At 43.3% G+C, this 22,696-nt stretch overlaps 1 protein-coding gene across 9 annotated transcripts in view; it reads left to right on the top strand.

The window, feature by feature from the left end:
• The window catches only part of LOC140468242 (calponin-1-like), a 112,179-nt gene that overhangs the window by 34,499 nt on the left and 54,984 nt on the right, over positions 1 to 22,696 (top strand). For 7 of the 9 annotated variants that reach the window (XM_072564522.1, XM_072564523.1, XM_072564524.1 and 4 more), the window contains one exon: positions 1,250 to 1,344. In XM_072564522.1, the coding sequence (XP_072420623.1) occupies positions 1,255 to 1,344 (90 nt within the window). In that variant the 5' untranslated portion in view covers positions 1,250 to 1,254. Of the gene's footprint in view, positions 1 to 1,249; positions 1,345 to 1,459; positions 1,534 to 10,319; positions 10,998 to 22,696 lie in introns of those variants that run through there. The other 2 variants (XM_072564526.1, XM_072564527.1) reach the window with 2 other exon arrangements.

Raw genomic sequence — 22,696 nt, 5'->3', positions numbered from 1 at the left:
ATAACACTTCCTTGAAACTGTCCCTAGCAAACACCTCCAGGCCAGCTCCAGCACACAGATACAGAATAAAGCTCCCTTTCCACTATCCAATCAACACTCCTAGGCCAGAGACAACACAGGGTTAGATAGAGAATAAAGCACCCTCTCCACTTTCCCCATCAAACACTCATAGGCCAGGTACAGTACAGGGTTTAATGCAAAGTAAAGCTCTTCTACACTTTCAAACTGAAAGTACAGTGTCTTGTACACTGCACACATCAAACACACCCAAGAGAAGTATGCCATAGAGTTATATACAGTATAAACGTCCCTCTATACTTTTAATAGTGACAGTAAAGCTCTCTCTACACTATCCCCATCTGATACTCCCGGGGGAGGGGGAGGGGGAGGGGGGGGGGGGATCACGGTTAGAACAAAGGACGGCACAGCACAGGAACAGAGCCTTCGACCCACCAAGACCACAGCAACACACAAAGGCTTTTTAAACAAAAACCTTTTGCTTCTCTGCTGTCCGAATCCCTCTGTTCCCTGCCTCTTCATATATCTGTCAAGATACCTCTTAAATGTTGCTGTTGTATTCACCTCCTCCACTACCTCTGGCTGTGCATTCCAAGCACTTACCATACACTGTGTTTTAAAAAAAAACTGCCTCTCAATATCTCCTTTAAACTTGTCCCCTTTTACCTATGTCCCCTAGTAATTGACTTGTTTACCCTGCGAGAAAGACTATCCATCCTCTCCATGCCTCTCATAATTTGGTAAAGTTCTGTCAGGTAACGCGCCCCCCCCACTTCGACATTTAAAGTCCAAACCAGGCAGCATCACAGTAAACAGTTTCTGCAACCTCTCCAAAGTCTCCATCTACATCCTTCTGGTGACCAGAACTCTCTATAATATTCCAAATGTGGCCCAACCAAAATTCTATACAGCTCCAAAGACACGGAGTAAAGTTCCTCCTTTGCTGTCCCCATCAAACATACACAGGACAAGACAACACTGGGTTAGCTACAGAGTAAAGCTTCCTATACTCTTTCAAACTGAAATTAAAACTGACTGTACACTATCTCAATTAAGTACTCCCAGGATGGATGTTAAAAGAAAGATTTGTTTTTAGAAATCTGTAGCTTGTATATTGGCACTGCAGATTTTGAATCTGTTTGGTTTCTGTGCTTTGCATTCTGATTGGTCACTAGCTTTATCCATTTTGCCCTGGATTTTCTGCCCATTTCAACTACTGCTTTCATTGCAGATTTAATGCTGCTTGTCTGGCACTGGAAGACATTGGGCGATAGCTTTTTCCTCAGTCACCATTTGGCAGCACTCTATGCATACCAGTATGTGCTGGTAAGTGAAAGGTTAATCAGATATCATCAGTGATGAACAGATTCAGGAATCAATCCATTCTATCCTTTTATCATCCTTATCTTAGATTATTTGTATCACTTTATTTGCTTTATAGGGACGAGGCCTCCTTCCCTATTTTGCTAATTTTCGCTTGATTGCTGAGCTGTCCACACCATTTGTAAATCAGCGGTAAGTTGGGGATGCATTCTGTAACATCCTTTGCTTCTGCATTTAATCAATCAACTTAAGACATCCAATGCTAGTTCAGAGGCATAGAGGGTCACGACCACAGGTACAGGACCTTAAATGGGAGGAAACACAGGAACAGGATGCTAGAGGGACCCAACCCTGGGTACCGAGATATAGATGGCATGAGCCTGGGTAGAAAGAAAGAGCCCCTGGGTGCAGGGGCACAGGGAGGGACACAACCCCGGGTTCAGGGGATCAATTCGGGGAGGTGAACAAGACACTAGTGGGGCACAATGCTGGGTACAGGACAGTAAACAGGCACAATTCTAGGTAGAGGGAAATGACCCCCCAGGTGAATATAGATGAACATATCAGGACAGCAACCTACTTACAGGGGTGCCAGAGATTACAATCCCAGTTATATGATTCCAAAAGAACAGGAGCCCAGGGACATGACCCTGGGTGTAAGGATACCGGGGGAGAGGAGCTCAGGGACAGGATAGTAGAGGGACACTACCCTGGGTGTGAGGATACCAGAGGGAGAGGAGCTCAGGTACAGGTTAGTAAAGGGATACGACCATGGGTGTAAGGATACCGGAGGAGAGGAGCTCAGGGACAGGATAATAGAGGGACGCGACCCTGGGTGTGAGGATACCGGGGGAGAGGAGCCCAGGTACTGGATAGTTGAGGGACATGACTCTGGATGTGAGGATACCAGAGGGAGAGGAGCTCAGGGACAGGATAGTAGAGGGATACAACCCTGTGTGTAAGGATACCAGGGGAGAGGAGCCCAGGTACTGGATAATAGAGGGATACAACCCTGGGTGTGAGGATACCAGAGGGAGAGGATCCCAGGTACAAGATAGTAGAGGGACACTACCCTGGGTCTGACGATACCAATGGGAGAGGAGCCCAGGTACAGGTTAGTAGAGGGATACAAACCTGGGTGTGAGGATACCAGAGGGAGAGGAGCTCAGGTACAGGATATTAGAGGAAATCGACACCAGATCAGGGATATAATGGGTCTACAACACTGCAGTCCGGAAGGTTCACAACGCACAAACGTGCACACGTCCTGCTTTTGTTTTAAACTGATTGATTGATCGTGTCTGATATTGAAGAAAAATTTGTATTTTCCTCTGTTGAAATTTAGATGCTTTGGTAAGATTATGGATAGTGGTAAAAGAGGAGGAAGTGTGGCATTGTTCGTCAAGGATAGTATTAATGTGGCAGAAAGGACATTTGATGAGAACCTGTCTATTGAGGTAGTTTGGGCTGAGGTTAGAAACAGGAAGGGAGAGGTCACCCTCTGGAGAGTTTTCTTTGAATAGTTCCAGAGATGTAGAGGAAAGGATTGCAAAGATAATTCTGGATACGAGCGAAAGTAACAGGGCAAATGTTATGGGAGCCTTTAACTGTCCGAATATTGACTGGAAATACTTTAGTCTGAGTACCTTAGATGGGTCCAGTTTTGTCCAATGTTTGTAGGAGGGTTTCCTGACACAGTATGTACTTACGTTAACAAGAGACGAGGCCACATTGGATTTGGTACTGGATAATGAAACGGGCCAGGTGTTAGATTTGGAAGTAGGTGAACATTTTGGTGATAGTGACCATGATTTGTTTGTGTTTACTTTGGTGGTGGAAAGGGATAGGTATATACCACAGGGCAAGAGTTATAGCTGGAAGAAAGGCAATGATGTGATTAGGCAAGATTTAGGATGCATAGGATGGTGAAGGAAACTGCACGGGATGGGAACAATTAAAATGTGGAGCTTGTTCAAGGAACACCTACTCTGTGTCCTTCATAAGTATGTACGTCAGACAGTCAGGAAGTGGTTGAGCAAAGAAACCGTGGTTTACTAAAGAAGTTGAATCTCTTGTCAAGAGGAAGAAGAAGGCTTCTGTGAGGATGAGACGTGTAGGCTTAGTTAGGGCGTTTGAGAGTTACAAGTTAGCCAGGAAGGACCTAAAGGGAGAGCTACAAAGAGCCAGGAGAGGATATGAGAAGTCTTTGGCAGGTAGGATCAAGGAAAACCCTAAAGCTTCTATCGGTATGTCAGGAATAAAACAAAATGACTAGAGTAAGATTAGGGCCAGTCAAGGACAGTCGTGGAAAGTTGTGCGTGGAGTCCAAAGAGATAGGAGAGGCGCTAAATGAATATTTTTCATCAGTATTCACACAGGAAAAAGACAATGTTGTCAAGGAGAATACTGAGATACAGGCTATTAGACTAGACTGGCTTGAGATTCATGAGGAGGTGTTAGCAACTCTGGAAAGTGTGAAAATAGATAAGTCCCCTGGGCTGAATGGGATTTATCCTAGGATTCTGTGGAAGACAGGCAGGTGATTGCTGAGCCTTTGGCTTTGATCTTTATGTCAGCATTTTCTGCAGGAATAGTGCCAGAAGACTGGAGGAAAGCAAATGTTGTGCCCTTGTTCAAGAAGAGGAATAGAGGCAATCCTGGTAATTATCGACCAGTGAGCCTTACTTTGGTTGTAGGCAAACTGTTGGAAAGAATTATAAGAGATAGGATTTGCAATCATCAAGAAAGGAATAATTTGATTAGGGATAGTCAACACAGTTTTGTCAAGGGTAGGTCATGCCTGACAAACCTTACTGAGTTCTTTGAGAAAGTGACCAAACAGTTGGATGAGGGTAAAACATTTGATGTGGTGTATATGAATTTGTAAGGCATTTGATAAGGTTCCCCATTGCAGTTTATTGCAGAAAATAGAGGCATGGGATTGACGGTGATTTAGCCATTTGGATCTGAAATTTGCTAGCTGTAAGAATACAGAGGGTGAAAGGAAATGTTTGTCCTGGAGTGCAGTTACTAATGGTGTACCACAAGCATCTGTTTTGGGGCCCACTCCTGTTTGTCATTTTTATAAATGACCTGGATGAGGGCGTAGAAGAATGGGTTAATAAATTTGCGATGACACTAAGGTCGGTGGAGTTGTGGACAGTGTGGACGGATGTTGCAGGTTACAGAGGGACGTAGATAAGCTGCAGAGCTCGGCTCAGAGGTAGCAAATGGAGTTTAATGCGGAAAATTGTAAGGTAATTTATTTTGGAAGGAGTGACAGAAATGCAGACTTCTGGGCTAATGATAAGATTCTTGGTAGTGTAGATGAACAGAGAGATCTCTGTGTCCATGTGCACTGAGCCCTGCAGGTTGCCACCCAGGCTGATAGGGTTGTTAAAAAGGCGTACAGTGTGTTAGCTTTTATTGGTAAAGGGATTGAGTTTCAGAGCCATGAGGTTATGCTGCAGCTGTACAAAACTCTGGTGTGACCACACTTAAAGTATTGCATACAGTTCTGGTTGTTGCATTATAGGATGGATGTGGAAGCATTGGAAAGGGTGCAGAGGAGATTTATCAGGATGTTGCCTGGTCTGGAGGGAAAAAATATAAGGAAAGGCTGAGGGACTTGAGGCAGTTTTCATTCGAGAGAAGGTTAAGAAGTGACTTAATAGAGATAATCAGAGGATTAGATAAGGTGGACTGTGAGAGCCTTTTTCCTTGGATGATGATGGCCAGCACAAAGTGACATAGCTTTAAATTGAGAAGTGATAGATATAGGACAGATGTCAGAGGTAGGTTCTTTACTCAGAGTAGTAAGGGCATGAAATGGCCTGCCTGCAAATTGCCAACATTAAGTGCATTTAAATGGTCATTGGATAGATATATGGATGATGATGGAATAGTGTAGTGGATGTAGGTTTGCTTGCTGAGCTGGAAGGTTCGTTTTCAGACGCTTCATCACTATACTAGGTAACATCTTCAGTAAGCCTCTGAATGAAGCACAGGTGGTATAGCCCTCTTTCTATTTATATGTTTGAGTGTTCTAGGGCCATTTCCTGTGGTGACATCATTTCCTATGCTGATGTCACTTCCTGTTCTTTTCCTCAGGGAGTGGTAAATGGGATCAAGTCAATGTGTTTATTGATTGAGTTCCGTTGGAATGCCATGCTTTTAGGAGTTCTCGTGTGTGTCTCTGTTTGGCTTGTCCTAGGATAGATATGTTGTCCCAGTCGAAGTGGTGTCCTTCCTCATGTAAGGATACTAGTGAGAGTGGGTCATGTCGTTTTGTGGCTAGTTGATAGTCATGTATCCTGGTGGCTAGTTTTCTGCCTGTTTGTCCAATGTAGTGTTTGTTACAGTTCTTGTAAGGTATTTTGTAAATTACATTAGTTTTCTTTGTTGTCTGTATAAGGTCTTTCAAGTTCATTAGCTGCTGTTTTATTGTGTTGTTGGGTTTGTGGGCTACCATGATGCCAAGGGGTCTGAGTAGTCTGGCAGTCATTTCTGAGATGTCTTTGATGTAGGGGAGAGTGGCTAGGGTTTCTGGACGTGTTTTGTCTGCTTGTTTGGGTTTGTTACTGAGAAATCGGCAGTCTGTGTTCATTGGGTATTGTTCTTTTTGAACAGGCTGTATAGGTGATTTTCCTCAGCTCTTTGTAGTTCCTCTCTGCTGCAGTGTGTGGTGGCTCATTGAAATAATGTTCTAATGCAGCTTCATTTTTGGATGTTGGGATGATTTCTTCTGTAGTTCAATATTAGATCCGTATGTGTTATTTACCTGTAGACGCTGGTTTGAAGTTCTCCATTGGCTGTTCACTGTACTGTGACATCTAGGAATGGGAGTTTGTTGTCGTTTTCCTCCTCTTTAGTGAATTTTATGCCTGGAAGGATATTATTGATGGTATTGAAGGTTTCCTCTAATTTGTTTTGTTTAGTGATGACGAAGGTGTCATCCACGTAGCGGACCCAAAGTTTGGGTTGGATGGTTGGCAGAGCTGTTTGTTCAAGTCTCTGCATTACTGCCTCTGCTAAGAACCCTGATACCCATGGATGTTCCATTGGTTTGTCAGTAGGTTTTGTTGCTGAAGGTGAAGTGGGTGGTAAAGCATAGGTCCACTAGCTTGACAATACTGTCCTTTCTGATGAAGTTGGTGGCTTTGGTGTATGTGTCTTTGGTTCTTCTAATAATGTAGTCAGTGTTTCCTTGGCCAGGTTGATATTGATGGATGTGAACAGGCTTGTTATGTCAAAGGAGACCATTATTGCATCCTCTTCTATCTTGGTGTCTTGGGTGGAGTGGATGGAGTGGCGTGAGTCTTCTACTAAGCGTTTTGGTCTTTGGTGTAGCTCCTTGACTAATCTGTAAGTTGGTATTTCAGGATGCGAGACTATGGGTCTGAAGGGGGCTCCTGGTTTGTGAATTTGGCATAAAATTCACTAAAGAGGAGGAAAATAACAAAAAACTGCGATTTCTAGATGTTTTAGATTAGATTAGATTAGATTACTTAGTGTGGAAACAGGCCCTTCGGCCCAACAAGTCCACACCGCCCCGCCAAAGCGCAACCCACCCATACCCCTACATCTACCCCTTACCTAACACTACGGGTAATTTAGCATGGCCAATTCACCTGACCTGCACATCTTTGGACTGTGGGAGGAAACCGGAGCACCCAGAGGAAACCCACGCAGACACGGAGAGAACATGCAAACTCCACACAGTCAGTCGCCTGAGGCGGGAATTGAACCCGGTTCTCTGGTGCTGTGAGGCAGCAGTGCTAACCACCGTGCCACCCACGCACGGTGTCAGAGACACACACGAGAATTCCTAGAAGCATGGCGTTCCAACCAGAACTCTATCTACAAACACATTGGCTTGGATTCCATTTGCCACTCCCTGAGAAAAAGAACCGGAGATGATATCACTGTAGGAAATGATGTCACCACAGGAAACTCAAATATATAAATAGAAAGTGGGCTACATCACCAACGCTTCATTTGGAGGCTCACTGAAAATGTTACCTAGTATGGTGATGAAACATCTGAAAACGTACCTTCCAGCTCAGTGAGCAAACCAGAACCTCAATCTGAGCTACAAATCTCAAAACTCTGAATAGTGTAGGTTAGATGGGCTTCAGATTGTTTCCACAGGTCGGCGTAACATCGAGTGCTGAAGGGCCTGTACTGCGCTGGAATGTTCAATGTTCTATAAATTGTCTCCCAAACACAGTTCAGAATCACAGGGACTTGCAATGGCTTTCCTGCAAATATACAGCTGACACATATACAAACAATAACTTGCAATAAATAGCAGTTTTCACACCATAGACATTGCAAGATATTTCAGACAAGCAAAATCAAGATTTATAGAGGCAAAGCATAAAATATTATGTCAGATGACCACAAACCTGCTGGAAGAGAGAGTTTTCAAAGGAGGTCCTTAAAGAAGAAAAAAAAAGGCAGATAGAGATTTGGGACTCAAAATTGAGAGTTTGGAATTGATGGCATAGCCTGCAAAGGTGAGACCAATGATTTGTTGAATGTGTATGAGACAAGAATTGGCTTTTAAGTCTTGGAGGGCATTAGATTGGAGAACTTTAGAGAGATGAGGAGGTGTATGAACACAAGGTTGAGAATTTTTAAGTCCACATATCTCAACATCAGGAGATAATGTCAGCTAAAAAGCACAGGGAAGACTCATGAACAGGACTTTTTAACAATCAAAAAAAAGTGTAATTTATGGAAGTTGGTCAGCCAGCAAGGGGATATTGGTATAGACACTTCTGGTAAGAAAGGTGGGATGAGGGTACAGCAGCAAATTGGTACGGTCATGTTAGGAGTGGAAGTAAGGAGTCTTGGTGATGCAGTGGATTTTAGTTAGAAGCTCAGACACCAAAGTTATGAATGCCCAGTTCAGAGATTGAGATGTGATATTGAAAGGAATAGAATTCTTAAGAGGGCCTTATGGGATAGTCGCGAAGAGGCTGTTTCCCCTTACTAGAATAGATAATAGTTTCAGGATAGAGGTCACCTCATTAAGGACTGAATCGAGGAGAATTTCAGAGTTCCAGACTGAGATCAAATGATTATTGGGGTAAAAGGAAATAGGAAGGGAGAGTGGAGTTGAGGTGGGGACATGCCCTGCTCTTACTGAATTCATGGCTCACTAAGGTTATAAGAAGTTAAAAATCACACAACACCAGGTTATAGTCCAACAGGTTTAATTGGAAGCACACTCACTTTCGGATTACTACTCCTTCATCAGGTGTCGTACAATCGTGTACTCCACAACCACCTGATGAAGAAGCAGCACTCTGCATGCTCATACTTCCAATTAAACCTGTTGGGCTATAACCTGGTGTTGTGTGATTTTTAACTTGTACACCCCAGTCCAACACTGGCATCTCCAAATCATAAGGTTGTAAGGGCATTCTTACTCCAATTTCATGTACTCGGTCTCAAATAGTGGCCACGGAAGGAGGTGGAATCTGTGACCACAGAACAGGGTATGTGATGACAATTACCTCAATCTTCCCAATGTTTCAGCAGTAGAAAGTCCAGCAGAATTTCCAGCCCCATACGGAGTATGATGTTGCTAAGCAGTCTGACAACACAGGCCTTAGAGGGGATGAGCAAGGGAAGCATGTCATCAGTGGACATGGGGATTCCCATGTATTTTTGAATAATGTTGGTCTAACAGTGGATTAGATAAGGAAAATACATTCTACTGACTGAAGGAGGAGGATGGTTTGGGCAGGAGTATGAACATTTAAATGTTAGGGAGGGATAGTGCTCACAAAGATTACTCTCACAAGCTTCCCAAGTATAATCTGGTGTATGTGTGGGGCTGCCTCTGGTGCTGGGAGGTGTGTGTCTGGGGCTGCCTCTGGTGCTGGGAGGTGTGTGTCTGGGGCTGGGAGATGTGTGTCTGGGGCTGGGAGATGTGTGTCTGGGGCTGGGAGGTGTGTGCCTGGGGCTGTCTCTGGGGCTGGGAGGTGTGTGTCTGGGGCTGTCTCTGGGGCTGGGAGATGTGTGTCTGGGGCTGGGAGGTGTGTGTCTGGGGCTGTCTCTGGGGCTGGGAGGTGTGTGTCTGGGGCTGTCTCTGGGGCTGGGAGGTGTGTGTCTGGGGCTGTCTCTGGGGCTGGGAGGTGTGTGTCTGGGGCTGTCTCTGGGGCTGGGAGATGTGTGTCTGGGGCTGGGAGGTGTGTGTCTGGGGCTGGGAGGTGTGTGTCTGGGGCTGTCTCTGGGGCTGGGAGGTGTGTGTCTGGTGCTGCCTCTGGTACTGGGAGGTGTGTGTCTGGTGCTGCCTCTGGTGCTGGGAGATGTGTGTCTGGGGCTGGGAGATGTGTGTCTGGGGCTGCCTCTGGTACTGGGAGGTGTGTGTCTGGGGCTGGGGAGGTGTGTGTCTGGGGCTGGGAGGTGTGTGTCTGGTGCTGGGAGGTGTGTGTCTGGTGCTGGGAGGTGTGTGTCTGGGGCTGGGGAGGTGTGTGTCTGGGGCTGGGGAGGTGTGTGTCTGGGGCTGGGGAGGTGTGTGTCTGGGGCTGGGGAGGTGTGTGTCTGGTGCTGGGGAGGTGTGTGTCTGGTGCTGGGGAGGTGTGTGTCTGGTGCTGGGGAGGTGTGTGTCTGGTGCTGGGGAGGTGTGTGTCTGGTGCTGGGGAGGTGTGTGTCTGGTGCTGGGGAGGTGTGTGTCTGGTGCTGGGGAGGTGTGTGTCTGGTGCTGGGGAGGTGTGTGTCTGGTGCTGGGGAGGTGTGTGTCTGGTGCTGGGGAGGTGTGTGTCTGGTGCTGGGGAGGTGTGTGTCTGGTGCTGGGGAGGTGTGTGTCTGGTGCTGGGGAGGTGTGTCTCTGGTGCTGGGGAGGTGTGTCTCTGGTGCTGGGGAGGTGTGTCTCTGGTGCTGGGGAGGTGTGTGATTGCGGCTGCCTCTGGTGCTGTGAGGTCTGTGTATCACTGAATGATAATGCACTCTGTGTTTAAGTGCAGGTGGTTCTTTGAGGTTCTGCGGTTCCCCAGAAATGCCCGGTTGGTTGTGTTGAATGGTGTCGCCATGACTCTGAGCTTCTTCCTTGTGCGCATTGCTGTGATTCCGTCCTACTACCTTCAAATGGTTTCTACCTTTGGGACACCAGCCTTCCACCGCCTGGGCCTTGGGCCACAGTGTGCTTGGATCATTTCCAGTGTTGTTCTGGATATTCTTAACACAGTCTGGATGTACAAAATCGCCAAAGGGTGCTGGAAAATTCTGTTTACATCCCAAAAGCACCGGAAAGCTGAACTCAGTGAGAGTTTATAGAGAAGTAGCAGGTTTTCCAGGTTAAGTCCTTTCTGCTGAAACTTTAATCATTCAATCAATCTACATCAAATCAGCACTCTTGAAAACTTACAATTATGTTCGAAATTTTTGAAATAAATCTGTTAATGTTTTATTATGTAACATTGCAACTGAGACATTGAGGAGATTGAAAATGGCACAATTTTGTAATTAGTCTTAGATTTGTATAAACTGAACTATGTAATTTGTTCAGTCATTGCCAGAAACTAATCATCAATTCTTCGTCTGTCTGTAACAATAAGGACAATGCCTCAAGATTGGAAAGTGCCTAAGAGCCAACCTGGGTCAAGCTCTCCAGTGCTGGCCTAGACAGACATCTGGATCAAAAGGTTTGTGGCTCAGCAGAAACTGCTTTGTAGAATTTCTTCACCCACATCCTTCCAGACTGTGCTAATTGAGCATACTTCTGCAAAGGTTAACCAAAAAAAGTTGTCAATGTTCAGTGTATATCTCCTGACGTGTGCCAATTTTTCCATTTACTTCTGTGAGTCTCACTATTCTTTCAAGCGCGACTGGTGCCTTTCTCTGTTATTCCAGATTACACGACACCCTCCTTGAGTCCTTGATATGTATCAGCAGCTTCTGTTTCGCTAGGCCCCTCAGATTAAGGAATTCAAATTATTTCCTCTCTCTCACCCTCTTAATGTCTGTGCATATACTTGTATGAGAGTGAGCATTGTGAGTGTTATTAGAGAGTTGTGTGTAAGAGCGGTGTATATGTGTTTCTGAAAGACAGCAATGAGAAGATGACCAGGTAATCTGATTTACTGGTGTTGGTTGAAAATCAAACATCGACAGATAGCAGAGATAACTTGCCTTCTCTTAATGTGGTGGGATCTTCTTCGTGTACTGAGAGGGCAGTAGGAGCTTGGTTCAACATTTTGACTGTAAAAGAGTACTGACAGTGCAGCTCCCTCAGCATTGGGCTGGAATGTTAGCCTAGATAATGTGTTGAAGTTCTGGGAGTGGGAGCCAGACACTCAGCCTGATAATTTGGGGAGGGGGAAGCTACCACAGAGCTATGGCTCACAGTCATCTTTAAACCTAGACAGATCAGACTCAGAATTTATTTAAAATAACTAAATAAGTCTTACAATTTGAATCTCCCTTATTAATGGTTTGAGATATCTGATTATTAAAATAAGGATTTTTAGGAATAGAAAATGGCTATTTAACCCAAGAGATACATTCCCTTTTTTTATGGACTGATTTTTCCTATTTACTCTTCTACCACATTCAGCAGTCTCTGCTCTCCAAAGAAACACATCTAATTTCCCTGGTCACCCCAGAGATTGGCTATTGAAAATATCATACTCTGCTTTATTTTAACCAAATCAGCTATTTTAACCAAATCCCATTCCCCACACATTTCTATAACTCCCATTTAACTGGTAAATACATTTATGAAATGCATCTATTTAATGAATCAGAATCAAATTGCACCATTAATTGTTGATCACTCAACTAGTTAGTGTAAATGCGTTGCAGTTGGATCATAGATTTGTAAAGGCTAAGGTATTTCTAAAGCGTTTCTTTTAGGAAATCGCTAACATAGTACTGTAGTTAGGAAGCACTTATAGTGCTATTTAAATGGAATTTCAGAAAACATACAAGGATTCCATGTAAAAGGAAAGTGTATGGAATTGGAAACAACTTATTGGCTTGGATAAAAATTGGGTAGAGGTAGGGGAGAGAAAAAGATAAAAAATACATCCTCAAATTGGCGGGTGTCCCCCAAGCTTCTGGGGTCTCCAGCTTTTAACGATATGTATAAATGATTTGGATGAAGTAGTAGGAAATTGTATAAGTTGCACTGTAAAGAGTAAACAGAAGCAGAAAGTTTCAAAGGGATGTTAATGGATTAACTGTTTGAGCTCCACCTGCCATAAGGTTTCCCGATCTGAGAGTGTTGGATTATCTACAACGGATCAAGAATGCATGAGTATTTTCTAAATTGCACAGAGGCTAAGTAAATAGAGAGATTTGGGAAATTAAATTGAGTAAAGTTTAGTCATGATCCTGGGCACTAATTGCTAAATGAAACATTTGACCTTTTATCTGAGAAGTTCAATATGTAAGCAAGAATGTGGGGATTATAGTGAATTAAAGAAGTCACCTACCAAATATTATAGGGCAAGACAATAAGTAATTTATCAAAAGGTGGTTATTCCTTATGTCCTTATGATTTTGAGTGCCCTAAAGAATATAACTTAGCCCCTCCTTTTCTACATGATTTCTCTCAGTAATAATCAATAGTCATGAGATCAACTACAACATGCTTACTGACAACCAGCTCTAGTTTTCCTCCATATTGCTACCACTATAATGTTATGAATGTTTTTATGAATTATAACTTCCTCCAGGACAAAGTTTGGAAGATCAAACCCATTTCACCAAGGGTGAAAATACATGTCTCCCTTGCCAATCAGACAGTTTCCTGTCTGAGCTCAGAGCTTCATTTCTGAGACCATATATCCTTTGTGATTTTTGAGAAGATTTGTAGCTCAGATTGAGGTTCAGGTTGTAAGTTTGCTCACTGAGCTGGTAGGTTTGTTCTCAGATGTTTCGTCACCATGCTAGGTAACATCAGTGAGCCTCTGTTGAAGCACTAGTGTACTGTCCTGCTTTCTATTTGTGTGTCTTGGTCTGTTAAGGCGGGTGATATCATTTCTGGTTCTTTTTCTCAGAGGTTGGTAAGTGGGATCCAAATTGATGTGTTTATTGATGGAGTTCTGCTATGAATGCTAGGCCTCTAGGAATTCCCGTGCGTGTCTCTATTTACCCTGTCCTAGGATGGATGTATTGTCCCAGTCAAAGTGGTGTCCTCCTTTATAAAAGCAAATCACTGCGGATGCTGAAATCTGAAACCAAAAGAGAAAATGCTGGAAAATCTCAGCAGGTCTGGCAGCACCTGTAAGGAGAGAAAAGAGCTGACATTTCGAGTCGAACTGACCCTTTGTCAAAGCTTTTCCAGCGTTTTCTCTTTTGGTGTCCTCCTTTATCTGTGTGTAAGGATACTAGTGATAGCTGGTCATGACTTTTGGTGGCTAGTTGGTGTTCATGTATCTTGGTGGCTATTTTCCTGCCTGTCTGCCTGACGTAGTCTTTGTTATAGTTCTTGCAGGGTATTTCGGAAATAATATTCATTTTGCTGGTTGTTCGTACAGGGTCAGTTAGGTTCATCAGTAGCTGTTTGTTTGTTGGTAGGTTTCTGGGCTGCCATGGTGCTAAATGGTCAATGTAGTCTGGTTGTCATCACCAAGATGTCTTTGATGTATGGTCTTGTGGCTAGAATCTCTGGGCATGTTGTGTCTTCTTGTCTGAGTTTGTTGTATATTACATATCCTCCCTCCCAAAACCACTTTTACAATTTCCATTATAACTAGTCCTTTGGTTCCAAATCCTTCACTTGTAAGCTAATTATCTCCTCCCAGCTTCTATAATCTTCATTAATCAGGTTCTACTCTGTCACATTCCTCTCTTTGCTGTTCACAGACAAATGTAAAAGCTAATCCTTGTCTTTAAACAGCAAATTTTCCTCATGCTGTTACCAATATTAATTCTTCAACCAACATTACATGTCACTACTACTGTGTTATTGCTGTTCCTTACACTACATGGTAAAGATCAATCAGACTTTCCACTGATACACTGGCCAAATAATCTTCAACAAAGACCATTAACCTGCTACATAAATATGAAGGGTTAGTGACAACAAATTTTTAAACTGAGAAAGTTCTTTTCTCCCTTTTTTTTGAGCTTCCTCACGTTCAATTTAATCTTTTAGGTTATATCAGATTCTTACTCATTGGTTCTCTAACCCTATACACATCCAACCCATTTATGATTTAATCTCTACCATGGATCAGGTAATAGGCAGACCCTGAATCCACCCCAGCCAGAACATGAATCAAATGTTGTGCTATTGGCACCAACATGATTCTCACTAGCCATCCTGCAAACCAGCTCCCCGATGAGTCCAGGTTGCTGTTGCAGCTTGCACCATGCTGTCCTATGTTGTAACCTGTAGCTAAGGACAGTGGTGGAGGCCCCAGTGGCCTTTCTATCATGTGGCTGACCAGGAATCTCTCCCACTCTTACCATCTGCTATTGGCATGTGTTGCATTTACAAATTTACAAATTGATAATCAACCTGTTGGTGACATTGTGAAAACACCTTCTTTATGACCGAATAAAATTAGGTAAAACATTGGAATTAATAGAATTAAAGAAGTAACAAATCTGTAAAATGAATGGTTTCCATCCAAGAATGTTAAAGAAAGTGGGAGAGAACTTTATAGATACTGAACTATAATTTTTCAGAATTCCCTAAACACTGGAGTCGTCTCTCTAAATTGAAAAATTGCAGATATCAATCTTTTAGAAAGAGAAAAAGGCGAAAACCAGGGAAATTTCAGCTTGTTAGCCTAACATCTGTGGTACGGAAATTGTTGGAATCTATGATCAAGGATGAGTAACACCTTAAATTTTCAGTTAATTAGGGAGAGACCACATGAATTCATGACAGGTAGGTCATGCCTGGCAAATCTCAGAATGTTTTTGAAGAGTTAACTATGGTAGTGAACAGGAGAATGTCTGTGGTTGTTGTTTATATAGATGTCCAGAAGGCATTTGATAAAGGACTCATGAAAGACTTAATTAAGGTAGAAACCCAGAGAATTGAAGGCAAATTACTGATATGGCTGGGAAATAGGAATAATGGTTGGGTACTCAAAATGGCAAGATGTGTACAGTGGTGTCCCACAAGGATCTGTGTTAGGGCCTCAATTTATTTATTAACAACTTGGATAATGGCACTGAAGATTAACACAAAGTTAGGCAGCATTATAGAAAATGTAAAAGATAACTCAAAGTTACAAAGGGATACTGATAGACTTGGTGAATGGGCAAAACTGTCGGATGGAGTTCAGTGTAAACCAGGATGAACTGATCCATTTTGGACCAAGAAAGGAGATGGTATGGAATTAATACAGCAGAGGGTTTAAGAGACTTGTGCAGGGTGGGAGTTTGGAGGGGGGGGGGGGTGTGCGGAGGGGAGGTCGGATGCATATATCTTTAAAATGCCACAAACAGATGCATAAAATAATGAAGAAAACTAATGGAATGCTCAGAGACATTACTGACCCTGGCATCAGGGAGGCAATAACCACCACCCCTCCAGAGAAAAACAGTGTCCAAAGCAATACCCGTTTGGCATGGGAATGGCATTGGGTACTCCCACACTGCCAACTCATGCTTACTCGTCTTCCTGGTGGTCACCCAACTCTTTTCTGTCCACCACCTCATTGGTGGTGTGACCAGCTCATTGAATATACTGTCCACACTATTCTCAGCCTCATGAATGCTCCATAGTGAGTCTAGACCCTCCATGCAGCAAATCAGGAGCTACAATTGAACACACTTTCTGCATATGTAATGGAATTGGATACTTGAAATGTCCCTGATTTCCCACTTATTGCAGGAGGAGCATTCCATGGGGCTGAGTTCCCTGCCATTTTGAAACTTCTTGACTAAATCCACCTTATCAACTACAGTCAATAATCCACAACCTTACCCGCTCGTCACCAAACTCAGGTCTCTCACTCTCTATTCCTAGCAGACTACGACTACAAGAAGTACTTTATTTCTCTCCAGAAACTCCTCACTCAGTATGTAAACCTGGTTCCTGAGCAGCCCAGCCTAGATCACTATTTGAGTCCTGACATCACCTCCAGGACTCTACTCTGTTGATGTTCACCCCCAGGTTCAGTTCCTTCACCTTGTCACTGCTCGGACTGACATTGCACCTCTGATATTTATCCTGCTGCCACTGTTCCCCCATAGGTTCACTCTTACTTGCTGTTGTCGCTGCTGGGCCTGACCATTGTCTGAGAATTAGGGCCAGACTTTTCAGGAGAGATGTTAGGAAGAATTTCTACACACAGAGGGTAGTAGATGTTTGGCGCACTCTTCCAAAATGTCAGTGGATGCAGGATCAATTCTTCGTTTTGTATCTAAATTGAACAAAGGTACTAAGAGATATAGACCAAGGGTAAGTAAATGGAATTAGGCCACAGATCAGCCATGATGACATTGAATGGCTGCCTCTCCTATTCCTAAATTCCTATGACCACGAGTCCTGAATGTGACATTAATCCAGAGATGGTATGCAACAACTGTGCCACATGACCTCCTCACCTTGGAATCTTTTGTTAAAAACCTGCAAGTTCCTCTCCAAGCCACTCGCCCCCCCCGACTTGGAAATATACTGCCCTTTCTTCACAGTCGTTGGGTCAAAATCCTGGAATTCCCTCCCTTATGCCATTGTGTGTCAACCCTCAGTAACTGGACTGCAGCGATTCAAGAAGGCAGCTCACCACCACCTTCTTAAGAGCAACTAGGGATGGGCTATCAATGCTGGCTGGCCAGCAACACCCAAGTCCCACAAATGAATTTTTAAAAACCTTCAACCAACAAAGAAAACAACACACTACCATTGAATTCCAGTTACTTGGGGTGTCAGTCTATTCCATGAGCATGCTATTTTATATATTGACTGTGCCAGTACTTCTAGATGAGAAAACCCAGCTCCTTGTACGTTACCACCTGTTTCAAACACTGCACTTGCCATGTTCTTGTAATTGGGCCTCATGCCAATGGCTTTATAATGGACTGACATTGAATTTGTCGATAATCCTGTTGAATATTAGGATTCGTGTTATTATGTCCATAGCATTCCAAAATAACTGTGTACTTATTCGTTTCTACACTTGCCTCAGATACAACCCCCTATTGGAAAGGGATTTGTTATTCTCCTGCACATGGTGTGAAAAGATTGATATCACAGAAGTTTTACGGAATGGACAGCCTTTTGGCCTAGCTTGCCTACACAAGCTCATTAAATGAGCACCATTACCTAATGCCAATCTCCTGTTTTCCCATACCCTTTCAAACTATTTTTATCCAAATAATCTCCCAAAGCTCTCTTGACTACCTCAATTAAACCTGCCACCACTACATTTTCAGGCAGTGAATTCCATACCCTAACTACCAACTGTAGGAGAAAGTATTTCCTTTTGCTAATCACTTTAATTCTATGCACTCTTCATGAACAGGAATAGTTTCTCATCAAAACGTATTGAATTCTTAAGGGGCTTGACAGGGTAATTGTTGAGAGGATGCTTCCTCATGAAAGAGTCTAGGACCGGGGGTATAGTCTCCGAATAAAGGGCACCAATTAAGACCGAGATGAGGAGGAATTTCTTCTTTCACAGGGTTGGGAATCTTTGGAACTCCTTGCCACAGAGAGCAGAATCCTTGTGTATATTTAAGGCTGATCTAGAATCTTGATCAGTAGAGCAATCAAGGGTTATGGGTAAAGGTCAGGAAAGTGGACATGAGGAATGTTGGATCAGCCATGATTCTATTGAATGGTGCAGCATATTCAAGGGCAGAATTGCCTACTCCTGTTGCTGCTACTTATACTTTTATTATGGTCCTATAGTTTTTACCTACTCTATCCAGCTACTCATTATTTTGAAAACCTTGTTCTTTGACTTCTCGCCAGTGAGAACCGTCCCAGCTTCTTTAGTCTATCCTCTCAACTGAGGTTTCTTATTCCTGGAACCATTTCATTTTTGTAAATGGCTTTTGCACCTCTGCAATGGATCATTTTGGGATAGTGTTGGGGGGTGAGCTGAGAATAGTTGACAGGTCAGCGCAACATCGAGGGCTGAAGGGCCTGTTCTGCGCTGAATTGTTCTATGTTCTATGTGTTCACATCTTTACTATAACATGGGACCTACATCTGTACACAATACTGAAGTCTAACAAGTGTCTTCAATTCTGTTCAATTGTTATTTTTTAACAATTAAAGTGTCTTGTATTCAAATAAACCTGGTGTCACAGGCCAGTTTTATAAAATGTTGTATTGAACATCAAAGCTTAAAAAAAACTACAGTTATTGCCTTTTGTACTGAAATTCTTGAACTGATTGAATAAATTTATTTAAATCCAAAATTTGAGAGTCTGTTGCTGATTTAGACTGGTTAGGTGAACATTACTGAAGGAATAGGAGGGACAAGCTGAATAGCGTCCAGTGTTATAAGTGACCCTTTAAAGAGATGTTGAGATGTCTTTTTATTCTCAAAGCATCTCTTGGTATTTTTGACCACTGAGAGTGACAGTGGCTTGGAATGGTCATTAAGTTGTTTTGGAGCAGCCACATCGAGTATGAATTGTGTTAGATAACTCCTGAGGTCCTCGTCAATGTAAATGGGATTTCATGAACAATTTTAACCAATTCATCACATTATGGGTCAATTGTTTAGCAAGTGACATATGAAGTACTTGTAGCTGAAAGGAATTATAAACAGAAGCATAATTTCTTCTACTTTAGGAAACGTGTCAGAGAAAATACCACCCAGAGCCTTTTAAACACTGACCAAATACGGCTAGAGCATCAGTAATAGAATGAACTGAACTGAGGGAAGATGAGATCCTTAAACTTTTTCAAAGACTGTCTGTTCAAAAGGTACTCTGTATGAGTACATGCAAAATACTTTGCACTACAAGATGAACCTTTTTTCTTCAGCACTGATGATTTTGTTCATAATTGACGTTGTCTGATTGGTAGGAACCTGAATGTTACATTATGTCCTGGGAATATTAGTCTTTGAGGGGTTTGTAAACCACCAACTGGCAACATTCATGGTAACGCTTCTGTTACCTCTCGCTCTGAGGTTGAAGATCTATTTATTTCTTTGAGTTCATGTGGAAGGAACTAAAAAATATATTTAGATTATCCCAATATTTCCTACCACACATATTTTCTTCCAATTCCCAGGGCTCAAACAGAATTCCTGGCATCAGTTTATTGTCTCCAAATACAAAGTGAATGGGTGAACGAAAAAATGTTTATTCCTGTCTGATGCAAGAATGCAAAGAGAATATTGTTTACAGGGTTACAGGGCAAGTTAGGTAGTAGATGCAAAAAAGAGGCATAGAAATTGGCAAGAACAAAGAATAGATTTTGAGGTTTGGGTATACATTAGGAGTCAATAAAGGAGGATCAAGGAATTGATTAAGAACAAAGAAAATTACAGCACAGGAACAGGTCCTTCAGCCCTCCAAGCCTGTGCTGATCCAGAACCTCTATCTAAACCTGTCACCTATTTTCTAAGGGTATCCCTCTGCTTCCTGCCCATTCATGAATCTGTCTAGATACATCTTAAATGACGCTATCATGCCCATGTCTACCACCTCCATTGGTAATGCATTCCATGCACCCATCACGCTCATGGTAAAGAACTTTCCATGCATATCTCCCTTAAACATTTCCCCTCTCATGTTGAACTTGAACCAAAGTCCTATATAAATGTAACATGTGTTGTCACTTTCAGGGTACAATGGACCTGAATGCTTGAATCTCCCTGTACATCCATTTTCCCTGGGGCTTTTCCATTTATTGTATAGTTTGCACTTGAATTCGATCTTCCAAAATCATCACCTTGCATTTGACCGGATTGAACTCCATCTGCCATTTCTCCACCTAACTCTCCAATCTATCTATATTCAGCTGCATTCTCTGACAGTACCCTTCACTATCTGCTACTCCACCAATATTTGTGTTCTGCAAACTTGCTAATCAGATCAACTATAACTTCTACCAGATCATTATGTATATCACAAACAACAGTGATCTTAACGCTGATCCCTGTGGAACACCACTGGTTACAGATCTCCATTTTGAGAAACTCCCTTCCACTACTACTCTCCGTCTCCTGCTGCCCAGCCAGTTCTCTATTGATCTAGCTAGTGCACCCTGGACCTCATGCAACTTCGCTTTCTCCATCAGCCTACCATGGGGAACCTTATCAAATTTCTTACTGAAGTCCATGTATATGACATCTACATCCCTTTCCCTTATCAATCAATGTTGTCACTACCTCAAAGAATTCTATCAAGTTGTTAAGACATGACCTTCCCTGAACAAAACCATGTTGCTTATCACTGATAAGCCCATTTTTGTCCAAATGGGAATAGATTCTATCCCTCATATCCTCTCCAGTAGCTTCCCTACCACTGACACCAGGCTCTGGTCTATAAGTACCTGGATTATCCCTGTTACCCTTCTTAAACAAGGGGACGACATTAGCAATTCTCCAGTCTTCAAGACTTCACCTGTGTTCAAGGATGCTGCAAAGATATCTGTTAAGGCCCCAGCTATTTCCTCTCTCACTTCCCTCAATAACCTCGGATAAATCCCATCCAGACCTGGGGACTTGTCCACCTTAATGCCTTTTAGAATACTCAACACTTCCTCCCTCTTAATGCTGACTTGATCGAGAGTAATGAAACATCTATCCTAACCTCAGCATCCATCATGTCCCTCTCCTCAGTGAATACCGATGCAAAGTACTTGTTAAGAATCTCTGTAGAGGGAGGAAGAGAGCTTCTTCAAAGGATTCCTGAAGAAGGGCTCATGCCTGAAACGTCGATTTTCCTGCTCCTTGGATGCTGCCTGACCTGCTGCGCTTTTCCAGCAACACATTTTCAGCTTGTTAAGAATCTCACCCATTTTCTCTGACTCCAGGCATAAATTTCCTCCTTTGTCCTTGAGTGGGCCAACCCTTTCTCTAGTTACCCTCTTGCTCCCCATATATGAAAAAAAGGCTTTGGGATTTTCCTTAACCCTGTTTGCTAAAGATATCTCATGACCCCTTTTAGCCCTTTTAATTCCTCATTTCAGATTGGTCCTACCTTCTCGATATTCTCCGAAAGCTTTGTCTGTTTTCAGTCACCTAGATCTTATGTATACTTCCTTTTTCCTCTTAGTCAGTTTCACAATTTCACCTGTCATCCATTGATCCCTAATCTTGCCATTTCTATCCCTCATTTTCACGGTCATGTCTGTCCTGCATCCAATGCATATCAACTAGACCTCACCACCGAGAACATCTTCCCCTCCCCTTCCGTTTCTGTCTTCCAAAAGGACAAATCCTTTCGACAGTCCTTGGTTTGCGCCACTCTCCTCACCAAACCCCCAGGTGTCTTCCACTGCGACCAGAAAAGGTGCAAATCCTGCCAGTACACCAGCCCTCTCACCTCCATCCAGGGTCCCAAACAGTCCTTCCAGGTGAGACAGAGGTTCACCGCCTCTCTTCTGACCTTGTTCACTACATCAGGTGCTCCCGATGTGGTCTTCTCTACATCAGGGAGATCAAATGTAAATTTAGAGAACAGCTCACCGAGCATCGCAGCTGGGTCCACAGGGGCCAATTGGAACTCCCAGCCACCGCCCATTTCAATTCCCCTTCCCACTCCGTTTTCGACATGACCATCCTTGGCATCCTGCATTGCCAAAACAAACCACAGTGCAAATTGAAAGAACAATACTTCCATCATCCACCTGAGCAGCCCACAGCACAGATGACTCAACATTGAGTTCTCTAATTTCAAATAACCTCCCTTCCCATTCCTGACTCCCTTCCCAGCTCCTGCCCCCTCACAAACTCCTCCCTGCCACCAACTAGATTCATTCCTCCCATTTAACCAACCAGGTCGTACTTTCTACCTGTCTTCACCTATCCTCACTTCACCACCCTGCCCCCGCCATTCCCTTTCTCTGCAGCTCCCCCTACACCCTAGCCGGAGTCCTGAAGAAGGGTTACATTCAAAATGTCAATTTCTCCACCTCTTGATGCTGCCTGGCTTGCTGTGAGCTTCCAGCCTCCCGCCTGTCTATTCCGCACTCTAATCAACCTCTCTTTAAAAGCCTCCCACATATCAAATCTGGATTTACCTTCAAACAGCTGCTCCCAATCCACATTCCCCCAGCTCCTGCTGAATTCTTCTGTAGTTGGCGTTCCCCCAATTTAGCACTCTTCCTTTTGGACCACTCTCGTCTTTGACCATGGGTATTCTAAAACTTATGGAATTGTGATCACCACTCCCAAAGTAATCCCCTACTGAAACTTCACCCACCTGGCTGGACTCATTCCCCAACACCAGGTCCAGTATGGCCTCT

This window comes from Chiloscyllium punctatum, chromosome 46 (assembly GCF_047496795.1).
Source record: "Chiloscyllium punctatum isolate Juve2018m chromosome 46, sChiPun1.3, whole genome shotgun sequence".
Classification (NCBI taxonomy): Eukaryota; Metazoa; Chordata; class Chondrichthyes; order Orectolobiformes; family Hemiscylliidae; genus Chiloscyllium; species Chiloscyllium punctatum.
This window is presented reverse-complemented; position numbering and strand designations above follow the sequence as displayed.